General features: G+C 51.9%; 2 protein-coding genes across 3 annotated transcripts; one reads left to right on the forward strand and one right to left on the reverse strand.

Annotated features, from left to right (window-relative positions):
* The first annotated feature begins 6,212 nt into the window (after window positions 1–6,212).
* Pias3 (protein inhibitor of activated STAT 3) lies at window positions 6,213–15,067 on the forward strand. Of its 2 annotated transcripts, none has more exons than XM_059265918.1 (14): window positions 6,213–6,309; window positions 9,127–9,544; window positions 9,716–9,800; window positions 9,954–10,004; window positions 10,206–10,296; window positions 10,998–11,132; window positions 11,315–11,420; window positions 11,917–11,990; window positions 12,099–12,259; window positions 12,585–12,718; window positions 12,800–12,968; window positions 13,097–13,230; window positions 13,385–13,422; window positions 13,907–15,067. In XM_059265918.1, exons 2-14 carry the CDS (start codon window positions 9,130–9,132, stop codon window positions 14,171–14,173), a joined length of 1,860 nt encoding a protein of 619 aa, XP_059121901.1. In that variant the 5' UTR covers window positions 6,213–6,309; window positions 9,127–9,129; the 3' UTR covers window positions 14,174–15,067. The 2 variants fall into 2 exon arrangements, with proteins under 2 accessions (XP_059121901.1, XP_059121900.1); XM_059265917.1 differs by lacking the exon at window positions 6,213–6,309 and adding an exon at window positions 6,908–7,031.
* On the reverse strand, window positions 15,012–17,631 carry Nudt17 (nudix hydrolase 17). Its single transcript, XM_059266594.1, has 8 exons — window positions 17,568–17,631; window positions 17,109–17,321; window positions 16,901–16,926; window positions 16,682–16,774; window positions 16,323–16,421; window positions 16,032–16,168; window positions 15,502–15,660; window positions 15,012–15,403 (listed from the first exon to the last, which is right to left on the reverse strand). Exons 1-7 carry the CDS (start codon window positions 17,629–17,631, stop codon window positions 15,504–15,506), a joined length of 789 nt encoding a protein of 262 aa, XP_059122577.1. The 3' UTR covers window positions 15,012–15,403; window positions 15,502–15,503.
* Between the last annotated feature and the right edge of the window lie 1,771 nt (window positions 17,632–19,402).

Genomic DNA, 19,402 nt, shown 5'->3' on the forward strand with positions numbered 1-19,402 from the left:
CATCTCTCGAGACTCTCCATGATCTTTTAAATGAAGATTGTGAGATGCGGTCTTTTCGGTTTTTTATTTTCCTTTCAAAGATTTATTTTTATTTTGGGTGTGTGAGTGTTGTGTCTGCATGTATGTCTGTGCATCCAGAGTGTGCAGTGCTCAGGAGGACAAAGAGAGCATCTGATCCTCTGGAACTGGAGTCACATGTGGTTGTGAGCTGCTGCCGTGTGGATGCTGGAATTGAGTCTGGGTCCTCTGCAAGAGCAACAACTTCTCTCTCTTTCTCTCTCTCTCTCAACAGGATCTCACAATGTAGCTCTGACTGTTATGGAACTCACAGAGATCCACCCACGTCTGCCTCCAAATGCTGGGATTCAAGGCCTATGCCACACACCCGGCTGCAACAAGTGATCTTAACTGCTGAGCCATCTTCCCAATCTAGGGGCTTTTCTTTATGATGCTCATTCTAAAATACTTTATTTGGGGCTGGAGAGATGCCTCAACAGTTAAGAATGAATACTGAGCCTGTGGTGGTGGTACACCCAGGAGGCTGAGGCAGGTGGATCTCTGTGTGTCTGAGGCCAGCTTAGTCCGCAGTGAGAGACCCTGACTTAAAAAAAACAACAACAAATAAACAAACAAAACAAAATAAAACAAGAATTAGTACTGCTCTGACAGAGAACCCTCTGACTTCCAGCCATGGTGGGCAGCTCACAACTGCCTATAATTCCAACTCCAAAGGGATTGAACACCTCTAGCCTGTGAGGGTACTCGCCTTCTCTCACACACATAATAAAAAAAAACCAAGCTGGAGCCTGCAAATATCTCAAGTAGGAAGCACACTTGTTGCTGGGTCTATGATGGAATACACACACGTACACACACACACACACACACACACACACACACACACACAGATACACACAGGATAAATGTAAAAAATTCTACCTGTTAAAATCTTTCCTACATTTGACCCACATGGTCCCGTGTAACCACCATTCTCTGTTTTAGGTGCACATGGGGATAAAGAAAAAAAAATCTGAATAAAAAAAATGATACACATATATCCTAAAGCAGTTTTCAATAGATAAGTGACCCTTAGGTCCACAGTGAGAGAAATCTGATTCTTGAAAGGGGAAGGGACATTCAGGTTCTGCTCTAGGGCAGAAAGATTTGATCTCTCAGCCGCCTGACCGCCCCCACGAGCCTGGCTACTACATGAGAATGAGTTCCTCCAAAATCTGGAGCCTTGGCCTGGTGGCCTAGAAGCGGCCCCCTCCTGTTCTCCCTCAGCCCACCCCCTGCTGGGTGAGGCTGGGTCAGACTGCAGGGGGTTGCCAGCAGTGGAGTCTGGCAAAGAGACACTGCTGTGGAAAATTGGGGCTACACATGGGCTGAGGGAACTGGTCCAGAGCTCAGCTGATGCAGAAATGCAGCCGAGATAACGTGGGTCAGATCAGAGAGAAGGCACAGGCCAGCTCTGAGATTCATGTGGACGTGAAGGGGACTGTTTTAAGGGTGAGAAAATGGAGAGAAGACTCCTAGAGAAGCGGGGAGTTGCCAAGGAGGGCACAGAAAGGGTTCAGGCATTCCTGAGAAGAACAGCATCCTTGCCCCTTCCTCTCAGGTACTAGAGATTATCAAGCACCGGCACATTCCTTATATTTCGAGGTTTGGGAAAACCAAGAAACTGCAGAGAGGAAGGTCTAGAGAGGGAGAGTTCATTTGGTTAAGTTCAAGTGTGTCAGGGAACAGCTTAGGTTATGAAAACCAGGCCTTTGGCTCCCTGGAGGGAGCTGATCCCAGGATGGCAGCTGGGAGGGGTCAGGATATAATGGAGGAGAACCTTCCCTGGTTCCTGCCTTTCTCACAACATCTCCCCCTTAAACTGTCACTTCAAATGCACACAGTGACTTTTCCTCGGTTTCATAGTCCCCACCCGGAAGCTGCTCCAACCCTGATGCTCCCTCTCTTCCCCCTGGACCGTCTAAGCGGACTTTGGTAGGGACCTGTCGCTTCATCCCCCTCATTTTCCAGGTTTTAGATGGTAGGATGTGTGTATACAGGTGAGGCGGGTGAAGCTTGGTGGCTGATGGTACCATCCATACTATGTTTTCAATTTTATGTGTATGTGTTTGTCCACACCTGTGCAGGGAGGTAAGAAGAGGGCATTGGGTCCCTAGAGCTGAAGTTACAGGTAGTTGTGGGTGCTGGGAACTGAACTCTGGTCCCCTGCGAGAACAGTAAGTGCTATATTCACTGAGCCCCCATCATTATGTCTTTGAAAGGTCCTAATGGGCAACATTAATTTATTAAACACATATTTAAGGAGTCTACTATGTGCCAGCCACTGGGATAGAATATTAAGAGCAGCACAGATTAAAACAAAACAAAACAAACAAACAAACAAAACAAACAACAACAACAAAAGCGGCCCTGGGGAGTATAGCCAGGGCCTTAGGCATCTGAGGCAGGTACTCTACCACCAAGCTGAATCCTCAGCCTGGGTTCTTATCAACAGAGCTTGCAAAGAGGATGAAATCGATGTGAACACTGGAATGTGCAACCTCATATTCACACCGGACTGAACCCAGGGTTCCAGGCACATGCTCTTCCACTAGGCTAAACTTCCAACCCCAGTCTTAATGTACCTTTTACTATTTTCATTTAAACATTTATTACATTTGTATTTATCTTGCATGCCCTGGCATGTGTGGCAGTTAGAGGATGGTTTTGAAGGCTAGTCCTCATCTTTTACCATGTGGAGAGTGGGTTCAGGTCAGCTGGCACCTTTACCACCTGGGCCATCTTACTACCCACCCCCCGCCCCTCCCTGTTTTCAGACGGGGTTTCATGTAGTTCAGACTAGACTTGAACTTCCCCCACTCCCACCCCCCACCTCGAGACAGGGTTTCTCTGTGTAGCCCTGGCTGTCCTGGAACTAGCTCTGTTAGACCAGGCTGGCCTCAAGCTCAGAGATCCACCTGCCTTTGCCCCCTGAGAACTCACTATGGCTGGTGTTGAGCTCACAGAGATCTGCCTCCCTCTGCCTTTGGAAAACTGGGATTTGAAGGTCCTCCACCAAACCTGGCTTGGCCTTCAACTCTTGATCTTCATGCCTTCATCTCCCAAGTGCTCAAATTATTATTATTATTTTTTTTTTGAGACAGGGTCTCACTATGTAGCCATGGCTGTCCTAGAACTCTCAGCAATCCACCTGTCTCTGCCTCCCAAGAGCTGGGATTAAAGGCGTGTGCTACCACACCCGGCTGATTTTTATTTTAATTTTGTTTAGAGACTGGGTCTTGTCATATAGTCTTGGCTGGAGTGGAACTCACCATGCAGACCAAGCTGGTCTCAAACTTGAATTGATTTGCCTGCCTTCGGTATGCTGGGATTACAGCTGGGAAACGTGTCCAACTTTCAAATGAACACTTTTAGGAGATCTTCTTTTGATGTATCACTAACAATTAAGATGAAGCTTATGCCGGGTGGTGGTGGCGCATCCCTTTAATCCCAGCACAAGGGAGGCAGAGGCAGGCAGATCTGGGGGTTCAAGGCCAGCCTGGTCTACAGAGCGAGATCCAGGACAAGCACCAAAAACCCTGTTTTGAAAAACCAAAAAAAAAAAAAAACCAAAAAAAAAAAAAAAAGGATGAGACTTACTTTTTTTTTTTTTTTTTTTTTTTTTTTTGGTTTTTTTGAGACAGGGTTTCTCTGTGTAGCTTTGTGCCTTTCCTGGGACTCACTTGGTAGCCCAGGCTGGCTTCGAACTCACAGAGATCCGCCTGGCTCTGCCTCCCGAGTGCTGGGATTAAAGGTGTGCGCTACCACCGCCTGGCTGAGACTTACTTTCTGTACACTTTTATAGCTTTGTTGAGGTATAATTGACATACATAAATTTCAAGTATTGGCAATTTTTTTACTGTTCATACAAAATTTTCTGTTCTTATAAAAAACCATAATGGCTTAATTATGGAAAATAAATATTTTAAACATTTTCCTTTTTTTTTTTAAAGATTTATTTATTATGTATACAGTATTCTGCCTGCACATATGTCTGCAGGCCAGAAGAGGGCACCAGATCTCATTACAGATGGTTGTGAGCCACCATGTGGTTGCTGGGAATTGAACTCAGGACCTCTAGAAGAACAGTCAGTGCTCTTAACCTCTGAGCCATTTCTCCAGCCCCCTTTAAACATTTTCCTATCATCACTCCTTAGAATGTTTCAAATTAGTATATGTTTGGATTGTATTGTTAGAAAGTTTGGTTGTTAAAACAATGCTTTTTGAGTTTCTAACTTGGGTTTCAATAAAACAGACACAAACAAACAGCACTTTATTAAAGGTGTGTGCCACCACACACAGCTGCTTTCAACTATAATAAATGGTAAAGTTATATGTATACCAAAGAATCAGAAATTTCTTTATGGCTGGACAGTGGTGGCACATGCCTTTAATTGTATCACTCAGGAGGCAGAGGCAGGTGGATCTCTGCAAGTTCGAGGCCAATCTGGTCTACAGAGTGAGTTCCAGGATGGCCATGGCAACACAGAAACCCTGTCTTAGAAAAAGGAAAAAAAAAAAAAAAAAAAAAGGAAATTTCTCTATGGTTTATTGTCAATGAATGCTTGATTTATATACTTACTTTTCGATACCAATTTACCTGAGGCCTGGGGTCACCAAAAAAGTCTTGAACAAAAAGGGATATCAAGTCTAAGAGGAAACAAAAGAATAGGGGTCAGCGATGAGCTCCGGTGGCCGTGAGCTCCGGTGGCCGGGCCAGTAGCTCAGGGGCACAGCTGTTGCCCAGCCTGTACAAGGTCCGGGGTTCACCCCCAGAACGGACAAAAAGCATCAGGGCCTGATTAAGACTCAGAGGCCAGAGGCAGCAGATGGGACTTAGGGCCAAATACTTCGTCTCCATTCAGCTTGGGGGCCATCATTTCAGGCAGCAAGGAACACTCCTCTCCCATCCCCAGTGTTAGGAGAGGGTGGTCATTTCCCTAGGAACTAAACCCAGGAAGCAGTCAAATGCGTGTGTCAGGCACCGAGGCATATTGTTAGCACCGTATGGCTTGCGGCTTGGGTCGGTGCTCATGGAAAGGATCACACCGAAGGCTTAGGCTAAATGGGATTATTCCTAGTATTTATTAAAGCCTTTATTTTCTGTACGCTCGCTGTTTGTGTAACAACCTGCCTCTGAGGTAGACTGAGCTTTGGAAAGGTTTTAAGTCCTCAACACCTAACAATCCGTAATTAGCACTTTAATATTTACCTCCCCTCCTTGTCAGCGACTTACTGGACAAATGACATCATCCCTCAGGCCCCAAACAACTACAAAAACTAGTGTAAGGCACACTGCCCTAAAGTAGCTACCTTCATAGATGCAGAAATGAATTACTCAAGTCTGCCAGTGAGTGGCCAGCTTGGTTGAGACAGGGCCCACTGGGGGAGGGGCAAAGCTTTGGAGGAGGGGGTAGGCATTTCAAAGAGGAGCAGACTGCACTCACATAGAACCCAACAACCGCCTGTAACTCCAGTTCTAGGGGATCTGATGACTTCTGGCCACTTGTGGGACTGTGTGCATGTGGTACACATACATACATGCAGGCAAAATAATGATACACATAAAATCAAAATAAAAAAATCTTTTTGAAAAACAGCTCTTGTAAACTTAATGAAATTGTAAATAAAATATGCAAGTTATAAAGTGTACAACTAGTTGATGTGAAAAAAACAAAAAACAAAAAACAAAGAGGGGCAGAAGTGTCTCCTCCGTATGTGTACCTCTCCTGTGTTCGTTTGAACGACACCAAAACTGTGGGATCCCTAGTTGCGGTAAGCATATTTGGAGGTCGGGTGATAGAGGGCCATCTGCAGGGTTTGGATTGTTTATTTTCCATGTGTAGCCCAGGCTTTCCGCTAGGCAGATGGCGATCTCATCCTAGAACCCCTTTAAACAACCAGATTCCCGGTGCACACAGTCTTGCCTCCCCGCCCAGCCCAGTCCTTACACTCCTGGAAGGGATCAGAGTTACTGAGCCGTCGAACGCCGAGAACCTCTTCTCTCCTAAGCGCTCCCAGGAGTTAACATCTCCCGCGGGCTCCTGGGCTCCGCCCCCTCTCCCCTCTCCCGGTCCTGGCGGGCTTATCCTGGAGGGGGCGGCCTCAGCAGCAACGCTAGCCCGGGCGGAGCTCTGGCCCGGGCGGAGCTGAGGCTGCAGCGTCCAGCGGCGGGACCCAACTCCAGCTGTGCAGCCTGCAAGAGCCCCGCGAGCCCGGTCCGCCCTGGGGCCCACCCCCGCAGCTCTGCAGGTAAGTCTTGCTTTCCGCACCCAACTTTTGCTGCCGTCCAGCCTTTGAGTCGTGCGGCGCTAAGCCGGAGCTACGCTTGTGGCTGCTGTGTGTTCGGGGGAGACGGATCGAGGACAGCCTTCTCCAACAGTTCACAAGTCCCCAACTTCCCTAAAAAAGGGCCAAGCGCGTCGCTCCGGGGATCGGCAGAACTCTGGGACTTCGCTGGCTAAACTTGCAGCTCCGGGGGTGGGGTGGGGTGGGGTGGGGTGGGGTCGGGGGGGGGGGGGACACGGGCTCCAACTTCGCCGCCCTTCCCCCTTCCTCGGAGCTCGGGCAGTTCCGGATACTTTCCCCCCTCCATCTCTCCAGGATCCTTGGCCCCCTAAAAGCCCATCCCTTGGGGCCCGCCTCCTCTCCGTTACCCGCAGGGCCCCGCGATCCCTGCGCCGCACACTCCCCGCGGGGGGCCACCGCGTAGCCCGCCCGTCCGCCCGTCCGTCCGCCGGCCGGGACACTTGCCGGGGCGGCGGGGCTGCGGAAGACGGGGCGAGGCCGGCGGCCGTCCGAAGCCCGGCGGGCGGGGCCGGGAAGGGGAGGTGTAGGGGGCCGGACGGGGCGGAGCAGGCGGCCTTTGCGGCCGGCGCTGGGGCGGAGAGTTTGCGCCGGTCCCTGGGCCTGAGCTCCGGCTCGGGCTGGGGCGCCGGCGATGTCTCAAGATGGCGGAGCTGGGCGAGTTAAAGGTACCTGCCCCCTCCCCCAGCCCCGGCGGGACGCGCTCGGCCGCGCGCCGGGGCGGGGAGGCGACCGGGCTGGGCGCCGCGGGGCCCGGGAGGGCGCGGGCGACGTGTCAGGGCCGGGCAGCAGGGATGCGCGGGCAGCGGCCGCGGGAAGAAGGGGGCTGCGGCGGCGGCGGCGGCGGCGGCGGCGGCGGCACCCCGGGGGCGGGGCCGCGGGGCAGATGCAGGGGTGGGGCGGAGATGGGGGGGGGGGAAGAGACAGAGAGAGAATTGTCGCCGCGGGGGGCCGAGGCACAGGGGGGCGGGGACGTGGGCCGTAGCCGCTTTTAGTAGTATATAGGTGGTTGCAGGGTAGCGTCAGGCGCGAGAGAGCTGCGCCAGGGGCGTAGGGGCGAGTCCCATCGGGCCGAGAGATGCGGCCGTCCGTGGGGAGACTGCAGGGATGGGACCCCAGGGCCCGAGGCTGGCAGGCTCCCGGGGACGTGCAGCCCGGGATGGAGGCTCTGGGGCTGCGGTTGGCATCTGAGCCTTGGGAAGTACCAGTTGGCAGCCGAGGCGTAGGGGGCGGGGCCGTATGGGAGTGTACCTTAAGGGATGGGGCAGGAGCATCCTGATGGCTCAAGGGAAAGGACTGTCTGAGGGTGGCGCTGTCGTCGTTGGAGAGGTGGAGGAGCGTGAGCCACAGGGTCGAGAAAGAAGTTATAAAGCCAAGGGAGAAATAACAACAAGTAGGCGGAGCTAAGAGTGGAAAGGTAGAGGGGAAAAGGTTTTCATCACATTCCTGGAAAGGAGTCCAAGAGGAAAAGAACCTGGGGAGCTAATGACCTGCCTGCCTCGTGACTAGGTCTTCTAGACATTCACAGAAGGGAGCCCTACAAGGAGAGAGATCTTGCCCCTCTCCCCCCAGTTCTTCAGGAAACCACTTCTAAGGGCGTTCCTCAGAACCTTAGACCGTCATCGCCCCCATCTTCTGGCTTTTCTCCATCCTGGTCCTGGACAGGCTTGAGTTCTAGCCCCTGGGTCATCACCCTTTAGGAGCTTATTTTGAGCTGGGCGGTGCTGGCACATGTCCTCGGGAGGCAGAGGCAGGTGGGTCTCTGTGAGTTCGAGGCCAGCCTGGTCTACAGAGCGAGTTCCAGGAAATGTGCAAAGCTACCCAGAGAAACCCTGTCTCGAGAAAACCAAAACAAACAAAAAAGCTTGCTTCTGTGCCCTGGTCCATGGATACCAGTCTCCTTCTCCTGGGGTCTCTGTGAGAACTTTGCCCTGGTTTCCACCCCTGTGGGAGAGAAAAGATATTAGTTCCTGACCGATGGAGTAAGTCAGGCTAATTACCTAGACTTGTGGATTCATCCTTCTCCCCTACAAGTTTTGGTAGCTTCCTTCTAGTAAAACAGGATTAAAGGAGTGTGGGTATGTAAATAATGTAAAAAGCGTATGTGTGAGCTGGCTGCGGCGGTGCACGTCTTTAATCCCAGCACTCAGGAGGCAGAGCCAGGTGGATCTCTGTGAATTTGAGGTCAGCCTGGGCTACAGAGCTAGTCCAGGACAGGCACCGAAACTACACCGAGAAATCTTGTCTCGAAAAACAAACAAACAAAAGTGTATGTGTATTTGTGTGTGTGTATGATGATGGAGTGTTGAACTCTGACCTAAAATCCCAGACCATAAAAGCTTCAGTTCAGAGATACGGGGAGAATAGAGGTGGACTGAGGTGGTTGGGAGGGGTGGGCTGTGGGGTACAATCCTCTAGCCACCTGGCCTGCCTCTTCCTCATGGGGCAGCCTGGCCTGAATCCTTCTCTTTCTCCTAGTGTCCAATCCTTTTCCCAGGAGACAGGGACACCCTGAGAGTCTGAGCCCTGGAGAGACTATAATCAGCTTAAAGGAATGTCTGGATTAGGGGTAGGGATGGGGCTAGGTGGTCCCTGTGGGGTCAGCTAGTCAGGTCAGCACCTCGGAGGTAGTGCCCTCGTTTTGAGTGATTTTCAACAGCGGGGGTGGAGGGGAGGGGCCCTGTCCTCCAGGAGCTCAACTTCCATGTCATCCGCAGGACGGGCCTTTGTGATGTGGGATCCTTTCTGTGCCCTTCTCCCCAGCACATGGTGATGAGTTTCCGGGTGTCTGAGCTCCAGGTGCTCCTTGGCTTCGCTGGCCGGAACAAGAGTGGACGGAAGCACGAGCTCCTGGCCAAGGCCCTGCACCTCCTCAAGTCCAGCTGTGCCCCCAGTGTCCAGATGAAGATCAAAGAACTTTACCGCAGGCGCTTTCCCCGGAAGACCCTGGGCCCCTCTGATCTTTCCCTGCTCTCCTTGCCGCCTGGCACCTCTCCTGTAGGCTCCCCAGGCCCCCTAGCTCCCATTCCTCCCTCCCTTCTCACCCCTGGCACCTTGCTGGGCCCTAAGCGTGAGGTGGACATGCACCCTCCTCTGCCCCAGCCTGTGCACCCCGATGTCACCATGAAGCCACTGCCTTTCTATGAAGTCTATGGGGAGCTCATCCGGCCCACCACCCTCGGTATGGCTGACTGTGGTCCCTCGGAATCTCTTTCTGGACTCGGGTTCAGGCTGGACTTTTTTTTTTTTTTTTTTTTCTGTTAGATTTTAGTCTGGTAGGACCAGCAGTCTGGGATGGGAGCATGGCTTCCGAGGCATGGGCTTGGGAGTGACTCTGTCCTTGTGTCCTCAGCATCCACCTCCAGCCAGAGGTTTGAGGAAGCGCACTTTACGTTTGCACTAACCCCTCAGCAGGTGCAGCAGATCCTCACATCCAGGTACCTCTCCCGCCCTGCCTTGTCTGTGGGGACTGTCTTCTCTGTTCTGCTTTGTCTCTCATTCTTTTCTCCCCGTCTTCCGTCTGTGCCCTGGACGTCTTGCGCTCTGTCCATCCCCGCCCTCTGAACTGACATTTCTCTTTCTTGTTGCAGGGAGGTTCTGCCAGGAGCCAAGTGCGATTACACCATACAAGTGCAGCTAAGGTGAGTTGCTTCTTAACAAGGGTGGGTAGAACATACCCTCTTCCTGCCCTGCCCAGTCCACTCTGGCCCTGGGACTCTTCGGGATGCTGGGGGCTACAGATACCTCTGACTGATTTGCTTTCTAGCATTCCCTGCTTCAATGCTGGACTCACCTCGGAAAAGTGCCACTTACCATTCATTGACCCTGTCCTTCCTCCCCAGGTTCTGTCTCTGTGAGACCAGCTGCCCCCAGGAGGACCATTTCCCCCCTAACCTCTTTGTCAAGGTTAATGGGAAACTCTGCCCCCTGCCGGTAGGTAGAGATTCCTTCACTTTCGGCAACAAATAAATACTAAGTGTAAAAACCTCTTATGAAAAGATGGGCTGAGCACAGTGCCTGCCATGTAGTAGTTGCTCAGTTGATTGGCAGAATCAGTAAAATCTCGAGAGTATTAAAATAGGTCCGACTGGTAGGGCGGCCATGCTTCTGTGGCAGGTCACACAAACTGTACTTGATAAATGTGTCTGTGTTGTGGGGGGTCAAATTTGGGTGAGTAGAAAAGTGGGGTGGTTCTGGGAAGAACTGAGGATGGGAGTGATTAGGATCAAAACACATGGTATGAAATTCTCAAAAAATTAGTAAAAGAATGAGTCAAATAAAACAGGGCTGAATAATTTTCCTCAAAACCCAGAGGAGGGGCACTTGTTTAATACAAAGGGTTAGAAAAGACTTCTAAGAGGTTATGATGTCAGATGAAGGGAAGATGAGAAGTGTCTCTGTTGTTCCCCGGGACTCAGTGACTGGTTCCTGGGGTAGTAAATAAGCTCCTCCCTTCCCCCCAGAAGTGAACCCCTCACACGGCCTGTGTAGGGCCCTTGTTTTGCATTACCGAGTGGATCCCTACTCCTTTGCTGGCCTCCCTCCAGAGAGTAACCTGAGACAGGATTACTGTTGTTAGAGTGGAACCCCTTCCCAGTGCTCTGACTCCACTAACAAGTCCCTGCCTTCCTCAGGGTTACCTCCCCCCCACCAAGAACGGCGCTGAGCCCAAGAGGCCCAGCCGCCCAATCAACATCACATCCCTGGCTCGGCTCTCAGCCACCGTCCCCAACACCATCGTGGTTAATTGGTCATCTGAGTTTGGACGGGTGAGCATGGCCAGAAGCCTGAAGAGGCTACAGGGGAGTTGTCTATCTGGGGTTGGGGGTTCATCTGCTCTTTATGGGCCTCTCTGCTTAGGGCCACGTCTCTGGTCTTTGTGAGACAAAGTAAATGGGGAAGGAGGAGGTAGGAAGCAGAAGCTAATTCTCCCTCCCCCTTCCCCAAGTAGAATTACTCCTTGTCTGTGTACCTGGTGAGGCAGTTGACTGCAGGAACCCTTCTCCAAAAACTCAGAGCGAAGGGGATCCGGAATCCGGACCATTCCCGGGCACTGAGTGAGTAGCGTTTCCTCTTTCCACCTTGGGCTCAGGGGTTCCTGCTGCTCTCCAGGCTTTATCACCAACTCTGTTACATGGTCTCCAGCCCACCCCCAACCCCTGTGCTTCTCCTCAGTCTCTGTGGTTGAGAATTAGAGCCTCAAGCAATGGTAATAGCCTTGCATTCCCAATCGTACAACAGTTCTGTATCTCCAAGACCCTAATTCCACCCCTACTGAGTTCCGAGTTTTCTGTCCCGAAAAGCCCTGAACTTCGTTCAATCTAACCCTCACACGATGCTTCCCTTCCATCGAGGTCGTCTCTAACGTAGCCCACATTTCACCCTGCGGTGTTTAAACATCTTCAGGGATGGAGAAATCTCTTTTCCATACCCAACCTTCTTGATCCAGATCCACTCCTGTGAGTTGCCGTGGGCCCCCAGAGACTGCTCAGTTGCCTCCAGGCTGCCTCCAGCCTTGCTGACCCCATGGCTCTCTCATCACTCTTGTTTCAGTCAAGGAGAAACTGACGGCTGATCCTGACAGTGAAGTGGCTACTACAAGTCTCCGGGTGTCACTCATGTGCCCGGTGGGTACGCGGGCCGAGGGGACGTGGGAGGAAGGTTGGGTTGAAGTCTGAAGACGGTTCCTAAGGGTACCAGAGCAAAGTTTTCTAGAATGAACTCTCTCTCATCAGCTAGGGAAGATGCGCCTGACCGTCCCATGCCGCGCCCTTACCTGTGCCCACCTGCAGAGCTTCGACGCTGCCCTTTATCTACAGATGAATGAGAAGAAGCCAACATGGACGTGTCCAGTGTGTGATAAGAAGGCTCCCTATGAATCTCTCGTTATTGACGGGTAGGGCTTTGCTGCTTCCCTCTGTCCCAGGACAGTCACTTAGATGCCTTCCCCACTTTAGGGCTTACTTCTGGATCTCAGCTCTCTCTGCATCTCCTTTAGTCATGCACAGTGTGTGACACTAAGGACTTAGAATAGATGATATCATGCTCAGCATTTTGCATGCACTATCTCAAGTGCTGTTATCCCAGCCTGTGCTTTATTTCTGTGCCAGCAACAACCCAGAGAGGTCCAGGAGGGTGCGTAATAGAGATGAGGAGACTGAGGCACAGGAAGCATGTCTCAGCCAGCTCCCAGCCTCATGAATCCCCATGTCCTCTCCTAGTTTATTCATGGAAATTCTTAACTCCTGCTCGGATTGTGATGAGATCCAGTTCATGGAGGATGGATCCTGGTGTCCAATGAAACCTAAGAAGGAGGCATCTGAGGTTTGCCCCCCGCCAGGGTATGGGCTGGATGGTGAGTGACCCCCTGCTCCCCAATTGAGCTAAGTCATGGATGGTCCTTTTTCTGAGACACAGTCGTCTTAACCAACCACAGGCCTCCAGTATAGCTCAGTCCAAGAGGGGAATCCATCAGAGAACAAGAAGAAGGTTGAAGTGATTGACTTGACAATCGAAAGCTCATCAGATGAGGAAGATCTGCCCCCACCCAAGAAGCACTGCCCTGTCACAGCGGCCGCCATTCCAGCCCTTCCTGGAGGCAAAGGGTAGCAGAAGGGGCGGGATGGCAGACCTGCTTTCTGATTACAGGCAGGCTTTGGGAAGGGAGGGTGGGCGGAACGGGACCTTGGGCAGCTGTGCTTGGCCTTTTCTCCAGCTCCTTCTTTCTACTCAGAGTCCTGACATCTGGTCACCAGCCATCTTCGGTGCTGCGGAGCCCTGCCATGGGCACACTGGGCAGCGATTTCCTGTCCAGTCTCCCACTACATGAGTACCCACCTGCCTTCCCACTGGGGGCCGACATCCAAGGTATCACACTGATCCTAAGTGGGTGGATGGGGGTCCTGCCCCATCATACCCTCTCTAGACCTGTTCCTTTGCAGAGCCCCAGGGACAGGGGGATTATATTCTTGTGGTGAAGGAGTCAGAAGGGGGTTGATTTTGATTTTTCTTTTCCTACCAGGTTTAGATTTATTTTCTTTCCTTCAGACTGAGAGTCAGGTAAGTGGTCGTTCCTAGCAAGATCTGAGATCTCGGAAGAGTCCTTTCTAGACCTTAATGGCACTGTCTTTCCCTGTCCAAATCCCTAGGGATTTCCAAATGCTTTTCTGTGAGAGGAGAATGTAGCAGCCTGTCTCCCTGTCCCCACGGGCACTTCATGTTCACACCTATGTCTTCCTAGCTCCTTTCATGTAGTTCTCTTTCTGTCCACCCGCCCCCACATGTACTTAGAGCCTTCCCCTGTGGATGCTCTACACATTTCAGACACCCACAAGGCCAAGAACTGGGTATCTGGCAGGCCTGTCTCAAGGCAGGGCATGGGGAAGGGTCTGGGGAGGAAGGGCAGAGATGGAGAGGTCCCCTGCGTTTCTTGTCAAGAACGCCTTGAGATCCACAGGGCTGGTACCCCACAGAGCAGTTTCAAGATGAGTGTTGGGAGGTGGCGAGTCGAGGCAAAGCCTGAAGCTGTGTCCTTCATCCCCAGCACTATGGTCCTTCTGTCATCACGTCGCTCGATGAACAGGACACCCTGGGCCACTTCTTCCAGTACCGGGGAACCCCCTCCCACTTCCTGGGCCCGCTGGCCCCCACACTGGGAAGTTCTCACCGCAGCTCCACTCCAGCGCCCCCTCCTGGCCGTGTCAGCAGTATTGTGGCTCCTGGGAGTTCCTTGAGGGAAGGGCACGGAGGACCCCTGCCTTCAGGCCCCTCTTTGACTGGCTGTCGGTCAGATGTCATTTCCTTGGACTGAGTTTCTTGGATCGTGAAACTTTCATTGGCCCCCAGCACTGAGCAGATGTGCTGTGGGTTCCCAACCCCTGGGTACCCTGATCCCTCAGGGGACTTTGGCCAGAGGCCAGACCAGGCCTTCATGGATTCCTGCTTTTGGCCTTATCTCTGCCTAACGAGGCTGGTACTCAAAGGGTTAACATTTAACCTGTTCTAAAGGGTGTTGGGGTCTGTCTTTGGAAGTGTTCTTCGATGGTGGCACATTCCTTGGGGTATGGTGACCTAGGCAGTGGGAGGCAGATGGAGGGTTAGGGGCTGAGGGAAGAGGGGTTCCTCAGCCTTTACCAGATCTACAGCCTTTTGGGGAAAAGGCATGTTCCTGGCCCTCCAGACGCCTTCCCTTCCCAAACCCAAACATCTGTCCTTTTCATGTCCATTCCGTTCTCTTTGGCCACACAGTCAGGTGGCAGATCTGAGACATGAAACTTCAGAGATGGACAGAGATCTCTATTTTGGGTTGCGGATTTCTTTTTTGTACATAACTAAGAAAACCCCAAATTATCCAAAGATGACTTCCCCTGCCTTTTCCTTCCCAGTATGACTTGAGGAGGAAACAAGGTCTTAGTCCTGATTCCCAGGGGCTCGGGAGCAGGGCATGGCCTGCCTACTGCCTGGGTCTCTCTATTTATATATTTAAGTTCACAATGTTTCTTATGCTAAACAACCAAGGGCCTACGCTTCTAGTGACCTGTGGCCAGGCCTAGATCATTCTGCACCTTTTGTGGGATGTGGGGACTCTGCGTTCTCCTTCCCACTCCTCAGGCCCCTTTAGGGCCAAGGCCCTATGTTGTGATGTTACTTTTTATCCTCAGAGTTGTAGCAGAGTTCTCACCTACAATAAAGGTTGTGAACGTTCTGTGAGCGTCCTGGAGAGAAGGGATTTTGTACCTCACTTTCCAGACCCCTGGCTTGTGGGGCAGAGGGTCCATGTTCCATCTTTTCACTTTTAGAAAAACATTTAAAAATTTTTATTGCCGTGTATGTGTGTGTATGTATGTGCATGTGTGCCTTGGCTTTGCATGTGGACGTCAGGCCAGCTTTATGGGGTAGGACCTCTCCTGCCACCTTGAAGGAGATTGCAGGCATTGAACTCAGGTCTCAGGTCTTTGCAGCAGAAGCCTTTCCATCCACCATCTCACAGACTCCCATCCTTCCTTTGCTGGTCCAGGCTCCATGTAAACTTCACTTTTCCCTGGAGGGAGTAGGGGCATTCCCAGCAAGCATATGGTGTCCATAAGAACGCTAGACCATCCCAACCCAATGCTGTGGTACCCTCAAGTCATTCCTTACCTTCACCTGCCCAGATGTTGCAGCCAGAGCCTGAGAGCAAACTTGGTTCCCGTGCTGACCCGTTCTTTGTCCTCTGCTGTGGTTGGGGTTGTCCTCAGGAGTGTGGACACGGGCAGGAACAGAGGTTGGGTTCCTCCGTCGTCCCTCAGTTCGGTTGCACTGGATTACGACAGTTTCTGTCCGGGTTGTGCCTTGTCGCTTACAATGAACTTTAGTATGTTGAGCCATTTAATCCTCCCAACTCTTAGGTAAGGCAAGCGAGTGTTAACCTCACTCAACAGAAAGGAAACACTCAAGGAGGTTAAGTGACTCTCCTATGGGAGAGTAGGGCTCAAACCATGGTCTTCAGTGCTAGCTAGTTGGAGCACAGACCCTTAACATTTGGAGTCTGATCTCAGGTGGTCTTTTAGTTATCAGTAGGGCAACCCGCTCCCTAAATCTCTTCCACAACATGTAACTCTAAACTGCAATCCCCCCACGTATGCATATGCATGTATGTTGTGTGCCGATTGCTAAAGTCAAACTCTTACGGGAGAGAGGGTGGTAGGTCCTGGAGGAGACGTCTGGGTGTCTCTGTGCCATCCTCTGTGGCAGCCACAGCCGTTGCTACATCTGGTCCCAGCCACATAAAGGCACTCACCTCATTTGGATTTATTTGGATCCGGGCCTGGGGATAGACATGTTGATTCATCATTTAGGGGAAGAGGCCACAGGAGGAGGGGACAGTCCAGGGGTGAGCGCAGCCTATAGCTTAGTTATCTCCCCTGTCCTCTTAGTCACAGAACCAGGTGGTATGCTCTGTCCTCTACTGCCAAGCCTACCTGGAGCTGCTGCTGTGACTCCTGGGAGATCACGAGTATGTAGAGAACAAGGTGATGGTATTTGGGGAAACCCCAGCTCAGCCTAGGAGGGTAGGCAGACTGAAACAGAACAAAGCCAAACCAACTTGGCATATGGAGAAACTTCCTATTTTTGAGACTTTGTAAACAGAGCTTTAGGGAGACAAAATGCTGGCCCACAGCCCAAGGAGTGGGTGGTAGGTAACCTAACAGGCAAGAGGGACATAGATGAGGGCTATGGTTTGGGGACTCCATTCCACCCACATTTCTTTCCCCCAGTGGCCAAGGCAGATAAAGATTGTTCAATGGGCCTTAGGGGTCGTTGAGGGGCTCTGTCTCACCTCCCACAACCCCAGAAGGACACAAGAGAACTGGTCCTGGGGCAGCTGTAACCCACACTCTTCCTGCAGCTCTCGAAGCCCACACTCCAGTATCTGCGAGTCAGAGGGAGCAGCAGGTCAGAGTGTCCAAAGCTTAATCCCACCATGTCCATTGTCCCTCAGCCCACACCCAAGGAGACCCCACTCATGGGTCTCCTGGTTGGGTCGGCAGACTGGTACCTCCTCATCAAGTTCCATGTGGCCACCTACAAGAAGAGTAGACCCAAGAGTGAACGGTGATTGCTTTCACCAGGAACCCCATCCTCCACTGGGCAGGGGAAATTTGTAGCTGTGGATGCTGACCTTGGGCCACCACTGTACGGGACTACCCAATAGCAATGTGGAGGGAAAGGGCATTGTCTTCCATAGTCTGTTCTTAGGCGCTCACCTGGAGGGACCCAGATGTTGGGGGAAATGGGGAGGGTGCATGTCCTTCGGGTCAACAAGACAGTCTGGTCACTGGACTGAAGAATCACAGCCACAGCCACAGCCACACCTCTATTCGTGGTCAGCTCGGTCCTGGAGCCCCCAGGCTGCTGGTCCAGAGCCGCAAAAGGGCAGAAAGGGGGTCTCTGACAAGAGGGGGTTGGCCGGGCTAAGGCTTTGAAGCAGGGTGGGACTTTCAGAAATTAGGGGTGCCGCGGTGGGAGCTAGCCTGTCGCCACCCGCCCCCACCCTCTAGCTGCCCTCGCTTTTCCTGCTGGTTCCCTTGTCCCGACCTGGATTGGAAGCCTCTCCGAGGCGCCGGGGAACGAATGGCTGGAGAGGACAAGCCGTCCTCGCTCCAAGCTGCAGTGTGCGTGCTACGGCCCCGGTCCCTGCTCGGCGCCCAGGAGGCCACACACACTCTGCGTGAAGTTCGCCGACTCCAGGCGCCCGGCCAGGCGCAGCAGCAACCGGGCAGCAGCCATCGCGCGGCTCTGGTCGCCGCTTGCCTGGCGCCCCCTGGTGGCCCAGCGCCATGAGGCGTGCGACTTCCGGTCCGCCTGTGCAAGCCAGATTTTCCAGACAGGCTGGGAAATTTAGACACAACTTTTGGGGGCAATCCCTGCATGTAATGCTCATAGAACACAAAGAAACCCGCTACACATTCTCATTTCCTCTTGGGTTCTTTCTGACTTCTCTGTTTGGGACAGCAATGCCCAGGCTGAATGATTTCTGGAGAGGCGTGTAATTCCCCGACACCCCTAGGCTGAAGTTCACCTAAGGCCCCGTCCACCTCTCAGCAAGTAAGCGCCTTAAACTAATTACGGCTCCATATCAGACGCCTAACAATTTTTAAAAAATGTAAAGCAGGGTCTCATGTAACCCAAGCTAGCCTCAAACTTGTGTAGTCAAAACAGGTGTTGGCCTTCTGACTACCAGGTCTCCATGTCCAGCCCAGTTGGTGCAGTTCTGAGGATCAACCCCAGGGCTTCTGTGCATATCATGCTTAATAAGTGATGGTGAGTAGCTTGAAGGCAGAGCCGATCTTTTATCTCAAATATATATATAATCACGTTTATGTCAATTTGGGGGTAGGGTGGGCATGCACTTGCCATGGCAGGCTTGTGGAGGTCAGAGAAGTCAGTGAGTCCAGGGGAAAACTTCAGGTGGTCACTGTCTGATTGGAGTCAAGGCCTACTCCAAGAGATGGCCCACGCCTGACACTTCCTGGGATGGCCAAGAACCTGAGACTAGACAGGCCGTGGACCTAGGGGAAAGCCAGATACTACTGTCTGCTAAAGGAAGGCAGCAAGCAATAAAATGACTGCTAACATCATTCTGCTGTACTCATAGGTTCGTGTCTTGCTCAGCCATCCTCAGAGAAGCTTCCTCCCAGCAGATGAGAACAGATACTGAGACCCACACACAACTGGATATTCTGCAGAGAGTGAGAGATCTTGGAACATTTGGTCCTAAATGCGATGTCTTCATCAAACTCCCTCCTTATGGCTCAGAGAACTCTGTGGAGGAAGGGGATGGGGAGGAAGATCGCAAGAATCAGGGAGTGGAAGACACCAAGGAAACAAGGCCTTCCAGGCACAACAGGAATGGTATGTACACACACACACACACACACACACACACACACACACACACACACGAACGCACAGAGATCATGGCTTCAGGTATATGAGCTGTACAGGTCTAACCCAGATGGGGTCCCAGGACTGAGAGGGGAAGTGGACACATACCCCATCCTTAACCAAGAAGCCATTACAATTGATAACTGCTTGCATTGGACTCTGACTGGGTAGACAAACCACACCTAAGGGCAGGCCTAGCAGTCGATGGCCAACACAATCAAACTCAATGGTATCTCTGGAGGTTCTTTGTCTCATGCTTTGTCTGCATTTTTTCCCTTACAGATTTCTTGCTTATTCATTACAGTGTCTGATTCTGTTTTTATGGGTTCTCTCTCTCTCTCTCTCTCTGTGTGTGTGTGTCTTAGCACCTGTGTTGCTTTTGTTCTGAGTTTTTGTTGTCTTGTCCTATTCTGGTTTGTTTTTATTTTATCTTATTTTCATTACTTTTAGAAGCCTGTTTTCTAATGAGAGAGAGAAAGAGTGTGGATTTGGGTTGGTGGGGAAGTAGGGAGGATTTGGGACTTTTTTTTTTTGAAGCAGGGTGTAGCTGTGGCTGTCCTGGAACTCACTCTACAGACCAGGCTAGCCTTGAACTCAGAGATCCACATCTCTC

Source organism: Peromyscus eremicus, chromosome 6 (assembly GCF_949786415.1).
Source record: "Peromyscus eremicus chromosome 6, PerEre_H2_v1, whole genome shotgun sequence".
NCBI lineage: Eukaryota > Metazoa > Chordata > Mammalia > Rodentia > Cricetidae > Peromyscus > Peromyscus eremicus.